The 14,656-nt window shown below is 35.6% G+C and overlaps 1 protein-coding gene across 3 annotated transcripts in view; it reads right to left on the bottom strand.

The window, feature by feature from the left end:
• NECTIN3 (nectin cell adhesion molecule 3) overlaps positions 1-14,656 on the bottom strand; it is a 135,444-nt gene that overhangs the window by 82,522 nt on the left and 38,266 nt on the right. For 2 of the 3 annotated variants that reach the window (XM_070582764.1, XM_070582763.1), the window contains exons 3-5: positions 7,315-7,611; positions 4,148-4,265; positions 389-540 (exon numbers count right to left, since the gene is read on the bottom strand). In XM_070582764.1, coding sequence (XP_070438865.1) covers positions 389-540; positions 4,148-4,265; positions 7,315-7,611 — 567 coding nt within the window. The remainder of the gene's footprint in view (positions 1-388; positions 541-4,147; positions 4,266-7,314; positions 7,612-14,656) is intronic. The other variant, XM_070582765.1, reaches the window with a different exon arrangement.

The following is a 14,656-nucleotide window of genomic DNA, read 5'->3' on the forward strand; positions in this document are numbered from 1 at the left end:
CATACAATGTTATTTAATAAGCCAGGTCATCAAAGTTGATATCCCATTTTACTTATCAGACACTTGTGGGTAGAGCAGCCACCAAAACCAACCAACCAACCAAACAAACCTAATGTCTGTTCTTGGTGTAAAGATGAAAGAACCTAGAAAAGTGCACACACTACCTAGAAAAGGAATGGTTAATACTATTTAACTGAAAAATTAACTATATACATAGGTCTTAAAATATACACTTTAATATACCTCTTTTAGATTATTTGGAAAACCCCAACCTGAGGAATCTGTACCTTCACAAGTATAAATTACCACGTAGGTCACAGTATTATTGTCATGATTGTCCTTATAGGAATAATTTAAGTAACACATTTTCAAGTAGATAGTAACTTACCTGAAATGTAGATGACCTTTTGATCACTTCTTTGACCAAGAGAATTGGTCACTTTACAGACATAAACACCGGAATAATTGAAAGTCAGTGGATGGACAAAATGAAGAGTATTGTCTGAAGCCAATAAACCATCAGGCCACTGTCCATCCAACCTAGATTTTAAAAAGCATGAAATTATTTTAAATATTTAAGACTCTATTCATTGACAGCTATTTAAATAAGATATTATATTTTTGAAGTGTTAGTAAAGAACCAGCATCATTCAGGTAAAATTCACTATGAAATGAAAGCATATAAGTTATGAATTTTCATTTTAATAAAGATGAACTAATAAAGTCCATTAAGAGTATCCATTCTTTCAAAATATCCATTCATCTAAGTATAGCTAGGCAAATATATTAGAATAGGAAGGAAGGAGAGGAAAAAAACAGTGATTTTAAAGAAAACTTGGAAAATTAGAAAAGTATATTATTTGAAATATCAAAGGAATTAAAATAATCCTCAGTGAATTACAGATCTATTCATGATATATCTACAATTTTCTTAAAGAAAAGTCATCTAAGTAAATGATAATGTTTTAGCACCTGCTGTAACATATTTAAAGAGCACCATTTAATACTAAGCAAATCTATACTGTGCCCCATCCAAAGATTGTTAGTTTCTAAAGCACAAAGAAGGGTTTTCTTATAAAAGAATTTCATTTGCAAGGTGGGCATCTGTAATAATAAAAACCAAGGCACCTTTTAGTATCAATAGTAGCTCTGTTTAAACAGTGCCTATACTAATTTTACTAAGAGGTTCTATCTAGTATAAACATTACTATAACCCATAACAGGAATAAAATCTCACTATAAGAACTCTAAAGCCATTCACTGCAATGGAACTAACTATACTGTTATACATCATTTTTGCAACCTTAGGGTACAGAAAAAAGAAAAAAACACCACCAACAGGTCTTTATTTTGAAACTGTTTTTAAAGTCCATAAGTTATTTTTTAAGATAAGAGGATAAAAGTCAAGTAAACCCAGGCACTCTACTACTATAGTTTGAGATAAGTAGGTTTTCAAAAAGCTCATCCACTCGTCCATTCAATAGAAACTTACTATTTACCATGCAGTTGTTAGTACTTTAATTTAGCATTGAAGGATAAAGGTAATATTTACATGGTTTAAAAACTAAAAACAAAAACACACAAACTTCTTCTTAAGAGGACTTTGGAAAGAACATTTTTTACATGCATTAGTTTTCAAAAGGTGAACTCTTTCTCTAGAAGGATAAGAGTGAACATACATATCTTATCAATTATCTCTATACTTTGGGCCCAAAATTCTATTCCCTTTCTGAGAAATATAAACATGGCTTATAATCCTTTAAAGTTGTTCATTCAAATAAGCCACAGGAAGAAAAATCTAAACATCACATTAAACTCAACAACAAATGACATGCTAAGCATCATCTACGCTTTTACCTACGTTATGTGATTTATATCCACTTTCTCTACCTTAGTAAAAACTCTATAAAGTACTATTATCAATAGGAACAAAAGATTAGAGAGGTTAAATAACTTACTCAAAAAAGACATCTCCAACTACAGACACTAGGATGAGAACTCAGAATTCTAAGACTTTCAGAAATACCCTATCACACATCTTACCCAATAACTGCTCCCCACTTTTAAGAAAATGTAAGTGAAAAAGGCCCTCTCTATTTTTAAAATTGTACCTTTGCTTAAAGACAATAGATTGACCAAATACACTGTTTCCCTGCTCCCACAAAATCCCACCTAAAACAAGAGTAAAGGAATTAAAAAGCTATTAAAAACTCATGAGGAGAAACAGAACAGGAGGCAGGATTCATCAGACAAGATGCTTCAACAAACTTTTAGAAGACAGAAAGCAGAAGGAGAAAACAATCTACGCCTCAGGCCAGTGTTCCTCAATCAAGAGTGATTTTGTCTGTGAGGGGTGTTTGGCACATCTGGAGACATTGTTGGCTGGCAGCATGTCTGGGGACATTTTTGGTTGCCACAACTGGGAGACGGAGGGAGAGACGGGGAGAGCAAAGTGCTACTTGCTCTAGAGAACAGAGGCCAGGGATGCTGTTAAATGTCCTACAATTCACAGCACTGCCTCCCACAACAAACATTTACCCAGTGCAAAATGTCAAGAGTGCCAAGGCTGAAAAGTTCTGCTTTGGGCTGAAGAAGTGCTTGCAGAAGGCAAACAGATGAGAAAGCAGCCAATTTGGTCCAAAGAACACAAGGAAGATTTGGAATTTGACTCACTGTACTGCAGAAGGCCAGAGTGAGGCAGAGGGCTAGAAATAAGATTAGCTGAAAGTTGAAAAGACAATAGACTCCTCCCAACTCTGTACAGTTACCAGGCATTTATGTTTTAAGCAAAAGAATGAAGGTTAATTCAATAAATAAACTGAACGGTCATGAAAAAAAGACCTCCACTCTTCCATAAGTGCCATCTGAAGCTTCCCCAGGAAAATAACGAGCTCTCTACCTGATCACTCTAAGTAGAATCTACTAATGAGTAATCCTCATTATAGAGGCAGTTTCCACTCAGCATTTTATTTTAATACATCAATGTGAAATGACTGGACACTGAGAAATTAAGGAACATCTACAAAATAAAAGACCAAACAAAGAAACTTGAGGGGCTGGCCCAGTAGCATAGGGGTTAAGTTCACATGCTCTACCTCAGTGGCCCAGGGTTTGTGGGTTCAGATCCCAGGCACAGACCAACACATCACTTGCTGAGCCATGCTGTGGCATCCCACATACAAAATAGAGGAAGACTGGCACAGATATTAGCTCATCAACAATCTTCCTCAAGCAAAAAGAGGAAAATTGGCAACAGATGTTAGCTCAGGGTCAATCTTCCTCAGTAAAAAAACCAAAAACAAAAACAAACAAACACAAAAAACCACCAAAACCTTGGAGGAACAAAAGAGACAGTAGGTAGAAAGCAGAAAAAACTCTCCGCAGAGGAAACAACTCTAGTATCCCTAGGAAGGAACAAGAAGACACTACCATGCATAAAACAAGAAAAAGATGCTATGAAAAATGAACAGAGAATAAGAAAAATAAGAAAATTATCCACAGTTGACAGATACAAGTCTCTATACTGGAGAAGAGCCCCCAATACTGAGAAATACAAAGGAAAACTTCAGTATAAGTTTGAAATTTAATAGGTAAAGAGAATTAAGGATACTCAGACAGTAAACTACACAAGTAAAAAGAAGCAATTATTAGCCTCAGGGAAAACAAATAGCTTTAGACAAAAGAAAACAGAATTCCAGTATACTACTTAGCTCTCAGTAAATAATATTCATCTGTCATTGGGAGGCAAACAATGATTACAGAGTTGAACTAAAAGTAGCTTAATTTCACTGGGGCTATGAAACATTGGAATATATATGAGCATGTTTGTGTGTGAAGGGGGAGACAAAATTAAATTTTCATTTATCATAATAAGTTGATAGTGTTAAAAATTAGTAAATCTTAGGTTTAAGACCTATGATGGTAACTACCAGAAGGAATTGCTAAAGTAGCCTCTGAGGAATAGAACTGTGGGAGAAGGATGGTGGGGAGAGGTGGGACAGAAGAACACTTAGAAACTCTTCATTTAATTTAATTTTCAGCTATTACTATTATCATGTATTACACTGATAAAAATTACTTTAAATACGATTTAATAATATTTTTCACTTTGCAATAATTTATCTTTAGAAGTATCTAACATTGTTACCTGCTCCACACAGATTTGAAGGGTGGTGGATTTGCATCAGCATTACACTTGAGATTAACACCTTTTCTTCCTACAAACCAATTTCCATCATAGCCTGTTACTGAAACCTCAGGAGCATCTATAAAATAAATTCATGACAAGCCAGATTATCTTTTGTTAATGATAAATGCAACATACAATAATAAAGCATTAACATAATACACTAAACTTTAGAAGAACAGAAATCATTTTTCCTTCTCTCAATATACATAACCAATGTGGAAGACAGTACTCAATAAATATTAGTTGACTAAAAGAATGAGTGAATGAATGGACAATGAGTACCCAAATACTAGGCAACTATATAAGCATGCACAGTTCTAGTTATTAGAGGCTGAATGTAAGAATATTCACAAACCTATAATGAGAAAAAGCAAAATACGAGAGTCCTATTATGAGATATGTAGAGACATATGAACAATGAAAATACATTATCGTACTTAATTTGATAATGAGACTTGGCATTTAAGTACCAAATCACCACATAAAACTGTCTTTAAAGAAATGTTTAATCTGAAAGGAAATATCCCCTAAGAGATATCAATTCAATTACAGAGATTAGATTTCTTATACTACAGTTAATATTCTATGGACATGTAGAGATGTGACACAAACTTTCAAAGACTATAATTACAACTAAAGTAAATTATCCAAGGCCTCAACTGTTCTAAAACATGAACTTTTATCCATTCAATGCACCCAAAGGTCTTTTACAATACAACTAGTTAAAAAGCAATTATCCATATCTACCAGGAAAAAAAATTATGCCTTCAAACTATCAAATCCAACACTAATCATTCATTCAACCATCATATTATTTAGCTCCTAGTAAGTAACAGGCACTGTTTTAGGCATTTGCTATACATATACACTCTAGACTAGAACATAAAATCTATGTTCTAACAGTAATAGGAAAGATGACATTTTAAAAATATTTAACTAAACATCTGTTATGAGGGCCAAGAAGGAAAAGAATAGGATGTTAAGAAAAAAAGAGAAAGAGCCTAATCTACACTGGGCATAGGGTTGGGGAAAGTCATAAAAGACTTCCCCAAGGAAATGTTACTTACTCATGGTGCAAGAACCCTCCTTCTTTCTGCGAGCCACATAGTGAACTAGATAATAGTACATGGCCAAATGTGAAGTTAGAGAGAGACCAGGTCAGTCTTTAACTCTGCCAGGGAAGCTTGACATATTGTCAACCAAGGTTTACAGAAAAGTGGTAAAGAATTAAACTTTTACTAAGGTTCCTTAGTAATTTTAAAAAGAAATGCCTGCCTCTTATAAAAATCAAGAATTAAACACATTTGTAACTTAAAATTGGTACTAAAAAGATGTTGCTGAACAGTACAGATATCTGTGAGTTTAATTTCTTGTAAAAGGAGGAGAGGATAGGTTTTAAAGTATCCCCAAACAATACTTCCAAATTTTGAGATGTGAATTTTGGATGTAAGATTTTATCACCTTAAATTTTGTTCACATGTTTTACAGGTCCCAATTACAAAGAGGAAAAGAAGTCATGAGTACTCTAAAAATATTTTAAGAGCAAGCCAATAAATCTAAGCCATAATTATAAAGTCTTACATTAGAAGAAATATTTTTACATACTTAGGATTGCACTCAAGTAAACAAAAAATATACATAATACAAATTGAAAATTTCAGTCATTATTAGACACAGGGAAGGAAAAAATACATACGAGAAAAATATTAACAGTACTTACAATTGGGATCTGAATTTTACAAGAAAAAGGAAAAAGTTAAAAGTCTGTGAAAGCAAAGTAGGAAAAGGAAAAAGAAAAATTTGCATTCTCCAGAGAAGTACGGAGAAAGGAAGGTATTTGAACTGAAGAATACAATGGTAATAACATTCACATAAGATCACTTCTCAGGTTTAACATTATAAATGTTGAAAAAGATCCTTAGAATTAGCTTTAGAAACTATCATACCAAGTGTGATGAATATCTATAATTTAAAATTCCAGGCATGTCATATCAAATAACAACAAAAAAGACATCTCCTATAAAAATCTACCTAGGTTTATGATGTGCTCATGGATGGAAATGACAACAGAACCCAAAAACTTCTAATTTTCTCTCTAATCTGCTTAATTTTCATTATCCTTGCTATAAGCTATCAGCACCACCACTTTTTCTCGTTTAAAATTTTAAAATGCTACACGAAGAATGTATCAAAAACTGAGAAACTTTATAGAAAAGGGAAAAGTATATACACACACACATACACATGAGAGAGTACCCCTTAACAAAAAAATAAAAGTACAAGATGGGTCAGCTTTGAACCTTATCTATAATGGTTATTATCTCAATGATGTCTTTAAAATATTGTTTTACTTATATAAGAATGTTATAACATGGTCAATAAAATCAGATTAGAAATAATACTGAAAAACTACAAATTTTCAAACTAACTAAAATGCACCTAGGAAGTAAAATATTCTTGCTAAAAACCTCATGGGTAGTGTCAATATAACTGAACAATAGCTGAGTTAATTGGCTCGGAGGAGTCATTTGTCTCTAAGTAATGCACATTTTGAGGCATAAATTTCCACAATTCACTTAAGTCCAGTCTATTTTCAAGATCTAAAAAGGATAAAGTTGGGGACTGCCCAGTGGCATAGCGGTTGATTTTGCACACTGCACTTCAGCAGCCCAGGGTTTGCTGGTTCGGATCCCAGGCATGGACCTACATATGGTTCATCAAGCCATGCTGTGGTGGCGTCCCACATACAAAATAGAAGAAGACTAGCACAGATGTTAGCTCAGCAACAATCTTCCTCAGGCAAAAAGGGGAGGATTGGCAACAGATATTAGCTCAGAGCCAGTCTTCCTCACCAAAATAAGTAAATAAATAGGATAGGGTTAAATAATTTTGTTGGAGAGCAGTTTTAAAGTCATTTTCTCTTTTTACAAACTGATAAAAAATGTTCTGGTTAAATGAAATTTCCACAAAAATATTTTAAAAATTAAGAAAAAATGTCAACAAGGAAAAGCTGTAAGAATACCTGAATACTAAATATTCAAACTAAAAAGTATGATATACAATTACATCAAAGGAAGAAAATTAAAATGCATGACGTTTAAAAAGCAAACGTTATCATTACTTACACTGTATATCTAATATGAAAGAATATCGGATGTCCTTTTCCAAGGCTGGATGTTTTACAACACAAGTAATTCGTCTTCCTCTAGCAAATCTGGTTGGAAACAGCTTGTATTGGCTGACAACTGTTGCTGTTTCATTTGGAAAAGAAGTTGTAGTGGATTCCATTTCACCAAGGTCACCTTCCCAGTCAATATGTGCAACTGGTTTTCCAGTGGCTGCGATACAAATGGCTGCTACTGTTTCGTTTCCTCCATCAATTAAAGAATCTGGCCCTTTTATCAGGCTCACAGTGGGTTCAACTGTTTAAATTTTAAAAAATTAGTTACATTTCAATTAAGAATATATTTACACCCTTCCAAGCCACATCTAGCCATATTTCATAAACTTAGAGGTAACTGCCTATAAAATTTACACACACGCTTTTTAGGTAATGTCAACATCAACTGGATTCTTGGAACAAGAGATCATAAGCCAGGACAAACAAGAAGCCGTCTTTCTATAGAACCATTACAAAGACGGCTCTCTCTGGGAAGGAGATGCTTTTCTTTACAGTTCTCCTCAAAATTAGTAATACATACAAAAAAATTCCTGTGAATTGGATGATAAGTTCCATTATGAGATTAAAGATATTATTACTCTGGAAAAAAGGGGACCTTTAATATATAATGCTTCATTTTCCAGCAAAAATGTTTAAAGAAAAATACATTTTAAAATACATTACCAGTATGGACCTACACTGTTAAAATGTAACATCATTAAGAGCTACGTTTATTGGAATGTACATGCCACCTACCTTTTTCTGGTAAAAGAAAGCTCCTCAGCAAGGGAAAGTAACCATAATGTTAGACACTCTCAATCTACGCTCCAGATATCCTAGCTCTCTCTTCACATTTTCTAGCAAATTTTATGTGCTTCTTTCTGCATAAATTCCTTGGTATTCACTTCATGAATTCTTTGGTTTAAGCCTATAGTTTATTCTGTGCATTAAGTTTTTATCTCAAAGACTTTTTTTTCATTTCCAAGATTTCCAATTGGTTCTTTCAATGCCAGGTGTTCTTGATTTGTATCTACTATTTTTGTTTCACAATTTACTTGAAGGGATATTAATATTTTCTGTATGTATTTTCTCTTTTATAAGATGCATGATCATAAAATAATAAAAAGTGCATACAACCCATGTAATGAATAATTTACAGCAAACATCCATGTAACCACCATACATCTTAATAAAGAATACTGGCACCTCCCAAGTCCCTCATAGGCCTCTTCTTGATCTTAACACCCGATCTGCCCAAGTGTGACACCATTCTTACTGATGTTAGAAATAAATTTTTGCTTACTTTTCATGATAGTTCTACAACCAACAAATGCAAACCTAAACAAGTTTCATTTTACCTGTTTGTAAACTTAACATGAATGGACTTAGACTACATGTATTTTTGTATAGTTTTTCTTTGATTCAACTTTGTGTTCTTGAAGTTCATTTAGGTGGCAACATTTAGCCTTAGTCTCTTATTTTGGAACTCATTTCTTTTACTTTTTATTTTTAGATCACTCAGATTTACATGCAATTGTATAAATATTAGCTTTAACTGCTGTACGATTTCTTTACTGTTAGATACTGGTGTTGTTTCCTGTTTGGTATAAACAATTTTAAAAGCATTCTCATTCATTTACCTTGGTATCTTCTGAGCAAAAGTTTCTCAAGTTTATCCCTTGCAGTGGCAGTGCTACTATTGTGTTTATTTTCAGCTTCACCAGATAATGCCAAAAAGCTTTCCAAAGTACCTTCTACTCCCAATCTTAGAGTTCCTGTTAGTTTGTATACTCACTACAACTGATATTGTCAGACTTCGCAATGTTTGCCAGTCTCGCAGGCACGCAATGGCATATCACTGAGACTTTTTCATTTCTCAGATTATGAATGAGGTTAAGGATCTTTTCATGTTTATGGGCAATTTGGAATTTCTTCTTCAGAAAAATGACTATTAAAGCCAATTGCTTTTTCTTACTGATTTGGGAGGAGGGTCCTTTTTTGATTATAACTGGTGCAAGTATCTCCTATCAGTTTAGGGCTTGTCTTTTTACACCATGGTGTGTTCCTTTTTGAGAAAGATTAGCCCTGAGCTAACATCTGCCACCAATCCTCCTCTTTTTGCTGAGGAAGACTGGCCCTGAGCTAACATACACACCCATCTTCCTCTACCTTATATGTGGGATGCCTGCCACAGCATGGTGTGACAAGCAGTGCATAGGTCCGCATTGGGGATCTGAACCAGTGAACCCTGGGCCACCAAGGCAGAATGTGCAAACTTAACCACTGCACCACCAGGCCAGGCCCCTCTGGTATATTTTGATCAGCAGAAGTTTTTAATTCAAATGTAGTGAAACATATCAATTTTTATTTTCCTTTTATGTTAACTGCTTTCATATACTAAGAAATACTTGAGGCCAACTGCTGTGTGATGTTTTTGTATATAGTTTCTTGTTCTCTACAGAAATTTTACAGATTGACTTATTTATTCAAATGGCAAGTATTGTTGTTTAACAGTCTGTGTCTGATAATTCCAACATCTTATATCTTTGCACATCTGTTTGTGTTGTCTTGTTTGTGCTGGCTACCGCTTCTGGGGTATGCCTTACTTGTATGCCTGCTATTCAAGCAGACTACATGCCCATGTTTGACTAATTAAGGTAGAAGCAAATTTGAGGTCTAGAACAAAGGTAGCTTTCCTTCAGAAAAGATGTGTTTTCTTCTGCCAAGCTCTTGAAAACACTAACCAGTCCAGCATCTCCTTAATTTAAGTTCAGATTAGTTGGGTCATATAAACTAGGCCTAGAAGTCATGAGAAGGCTGATTTACTTCTGGTTTACTACTGTTCTGAAAATATAAGCGTTTAGGTACCAGGTGAATATGAGAATGGTTATTAGAAATCCCATCTTGAGCTGAATTGCACTTATTTTCCTCTCTCACTTCTCAAGGCTCCCAAAATCTTAGCTCAGCATCTCCAGTGTTTCTTCTGAATTGTCAAATGTCCTCAGGTTGAATGCACCTTTCAGCTTTCAGTGCTAGGCTGATTTCTACGTTTTCATCCTCTCCTTAGATTTTGCTCTAGTTATATTCCTTATTATGTTGTTATTTCTTTGAAGCTTTCAATGGTGTTTTTTAATATTTCAACCCCTGTGGGTGAGTTGGTCTGAACGAATTATGCCATTAGTAATAGAAACTTTTATCTTTGAGGAACTTAAAAATTTATTTTCAAGTCAATTTTAAATTACATTATTCCTATTTCCTCTGAAGGGACTCAATCTCCTGGTTATCAATTTTATTGGCTTTCTAAAGTTACTTTTGTCAAATACCTCAGTATTTCGTTAACTTCTCTGCACCCCCTTCCTTGTCCAGCAGTTTTGCTGTTGCCTCCCCTTAAGATGCTATCCAATGCCCTGTGTACTCTCATTGGAGGGAACACGAAGTTTCCCCAGCCCTATATGAACGCCAGGATATTGTTAGGTCTTCTGCTTTCTGTTGCTTCCTTCTTCCACCTCAAAAGTCTCCTCTCACATGTACACACATCAGTACTAAAGACTTCAGAGAGCCCTTCTATATGTCTCTAAAGCACTCGCTCACTCTCACTCTCCCCATCTCTCTGATGCTCCCTCTTTCCAGTATTCTACGCCACAAATTCTAATCACCTGTCCTTCCTGAAGTCCAATCTCTTAAATTCAGTGAGGCCCCAAGCGCTGCTCCAATTCCTTGTCACTGAGCAGTAGCCTGGAAACTGCTAAGGAGAGAGCTGAAGCAACTGTAGGACTCACCTTGTTTGAGATCATAATCCTACAGTGCCTATTGTCCAACAACTAAAAACTGCTGGGTCTGGCCTGGTGGTGCAGCAGTTGAGTTCGGTTAACTTCTTCGGCGGCCCAGGATTCTCCAGTTTAGATTCCGGGTGCAGACCTAAGCACACTTGTCAAGCCATACTGTGGTAGGGGTCCCACATATAAAGTAGGGGAAGATGGGCACGGATGTTAGCTCAGGGCCAGTCTTCCTCAGCAAAAAGAGGAGGATTGGCAGCAGATGTTAGCTCAGGGCTAATCTTCCTCAAAACAGAAAGTTTCTTATTTGCCTGGTACTCTTGTTCCTAGAGAGAGAGGCTAAGTCCAATCCCAGTTACTCCAGCACGTCCAGCAAGAGAAGTCTATTTTTTAATTGAAAAAGTAACATTACTAAAATTTGGGAAAACAGAGAAAAATTATCCACAGCTCCGATATGCTAATGCAGTCATCATATTCTTCCATTTCCTTCTCTTTTTCTATTTCTAGTCTCTATACAGATGTAATCATGGCATGCCTACAACTTTGAGGCTTTGTTTTTCAAGCAGCAATACCTCTCAATCATAATTTTAACAACTATGTAATATCCCATCAAGAGGAAGTAACCAATCGTGTAACAACTCTTTTACTATGGGGCATTTGTTCTTCAATTTTCCCAAAGTTCTGTGTTAAATCACATTCCCTTAATTTGGTTTCTATTACTACTACTCCATTGAAACTTTAACATCACCACCTAATCTACAGGCTCAATACTTTTCCTTGCTATTGTCTTTGACTAACTTGGTAGAATTTGCTACTTCAGCGCAGTTCTTCCCAATCAGTTCCAGAAGAATTAAGCACTAACTCCCTAAGGCTGTAAGGAGCTAACTTCTGGGCTATGCATTTGGAATGATACTATGTGCATCATCCATAGGAGAAATGAAAAAACGGTCACTCACTTCAATTTCTGTAACATTTAACTCTCACTGTGGAAAAAAGCTGCTGGAGTAATCTTAAAAACTTTTTCTCTTGATAGAAATAATATGACTTTGCCCAAGTTTCCTGAAAGCTCTCTTTGAGCTCTTCATCTCTATTTCTTCCAACCTTCTCCATAATAAAATACTCAGCCCTAGGCCTTCAGTTACTTTTTGTATCTCCCTTAAAAACCTTTATCTGATAAACACTACTTCCCTGATGATCCCTAATTTTCTCCAATTCTGAAACAAGGCTTGACTCCACAGTTTCTAACCACCTGCCTCATATTTTTTGCCTATATATCCTCAAACTAAAAAACCAAATGCTGAACATCATCATCTCATCCTCCCAATCCCCAACACCTGTTTTTCATTCAGACAGGCCTATTTAAATTAATGGTAATAAGATTTACTCAATCACCAAGGTTCAAAACCTGTTATTGTTCAAACTTCCCTTGTTTCTTATATCCAGTCAGTTATAAAGTACTGCTAGTTATTCCTTTGTAATAGCTTCTTTCTTCACTCAAGTGGCAGAAATTAGAAAATTTCAAGCCTTCATGGCCTCATGGCTGAGACATCATGATTTCAGGACCTCTTCATTTCAATCCATCAGAAACACCAGACTGGGGGGCTGGCCCAGTGACATAGGGGTTAAGTTCGCATGCTCTCCTTCGGAGGCCCAGGGTTCACAGTTTTGAATCTGGAGCATGGACCTACACACTGCTCATCAAGCCATGCTGTGGCAGCATCCCACATACAAAATAGAGGAAGACTGGCAACAGATGTTATTAGCTCAGGGACAATCTTCCTCACCAAAAAAAACCCAAACATCAGACTGATCTTCCTAAATCACAACTCTCATCTCAATACTTCCTAAATCAGGTCTAATATGAGTTAGGCATCCCTCTAAGCAAGGTGAGAAGGTGGTCAAAGCAGTGTTTCTCAAGCTTTACTGTGTATATAAATCACATGGGGATCCTGCTAAAATGTAGATTTATCATTTAATAAGTCTAGGAGGAGTCTGAAATTTTGTATTTCTAACAAGCTCCCAAGTGATGCCAGCGCTGCTGTTCATGAACCACATTTTAAACAGCAAGAGTCTGAGAGCAGAAGCAGGGAAGTGAGAAGAAACACAACACTGTATACTAAGTTTGCATAACATAAAGCTCAAATTCCCCATCCTAACATTCAAGTTCCTTTAATGTGGTCCTACTCTACATTTCTAGCCTTCAAGTCTTGTACTCTATATAAATCCTTTAAACCATCAACAAATTATTCAGTAGTTCCACCAACGAAGCTTCTCAACAGTTAAAGATCTCTTCCACCCTCCCCCAGAGGACACTTAGCAATGTCTGAAGACATTCTAAGTTGTCAAAACCATGGGATTGCTACTAGCATCTAGTGGGTAGAGGCCATGGATACTGCTAAACAGTCTACAATGGACAGAACAGCTTACCATCACAAAGAATTCCAGACCAAAATTTCAACTATGCCAACACTGAAGAAATTCTGCCCTAAGAAATGTTTTCTGCCTCCCTGCATTGGCTCACTTACTCTCCCTATGCTTGCTTCCTTTGTGCCTACCCAAAAATTACCCACCTTTCAAGGACTGGCTCAACTGTTTTTTTAGAAAACACTTCCAGACTACCAAGTTTGCCAATCCATTCCTACACCCTACTTAACATTTAGTGTATGACTGCTACATACCAGGAACTCTCATAGGCTTTAGAAATATAAAGTTAAGTGTTAAAGCTCAGAGTTGCAGTCCACCATGTGTTTATACTGGAGAAAACATAATAGACAGTATGGTAACTGCTGCAACAAAAATATGCTCAAGATAGAACAGCAAAAGAGCAAAACAACATCAAATTGTGTGGGGGCTAGATATTTCCAGTATGGTTTCCAAAAGGATGTGGTTTGATGAATAGTAGTTAAATAGAAGAATGCAGGGAGAGACAGGAGGAAAAGGTGGCAATCTAGGTAGGAGGAAAAATACACGTAAAAACACAGACAGGTGTTAAGAGAACTACAAATAGTCTGTTATGAGCATAAAATTTTGGTTGTTGGGAGAGGTGGAGCAAGGGACGGAATGGATCAAGCTAGAGAAGTAGGTGCTGATAAAATCATGACGTCTTATACTATAAACAGTCGAGTTTTAAACCATTGTTACTGTATTAATTTAGGAAAAATTACTAAAATTTAAAGCAAAAAATAAGTTCATTCCCATGAGCTCTCTTCCACATGCAAACTATTTATCTTTTATTTTCTTGACACTGAACTTTGCGACCTCAGGTAAAAAACCTGATGGCCTGCACTTGATATTTCAGATATTTATGCCTTGCTTTCCAATCAAAATGTTTCTCAGAAGCACCAAATTCGTAAATTAAGTTATATTTCCCCACAGCTCTTAGGGCAGTGTCTTAAACATATAAAGTCCTCAAATATTTAATTTTATTTCTATTTTTATATTATATCTCTCAACATGAAAAAACATAACAAATCTGGACAAAATTGCTTTCCTGCATTTCAGGAAATTAAACCATTAGATGATAGGAGCTGT

This window comes from Equus przewalskii, chromosome 18 (assembly GCF_037783145.1).
Source record: "Equus przewalskii isolate Varuska chromosome 18, EquPr2, whole genome shotgun sequence".
Lineage (NCBI taxonomy): Eukaryota > Metazoa > Chordata > Mammalia > Perissodactyla > Equidae > Equus > Equus przewalskii.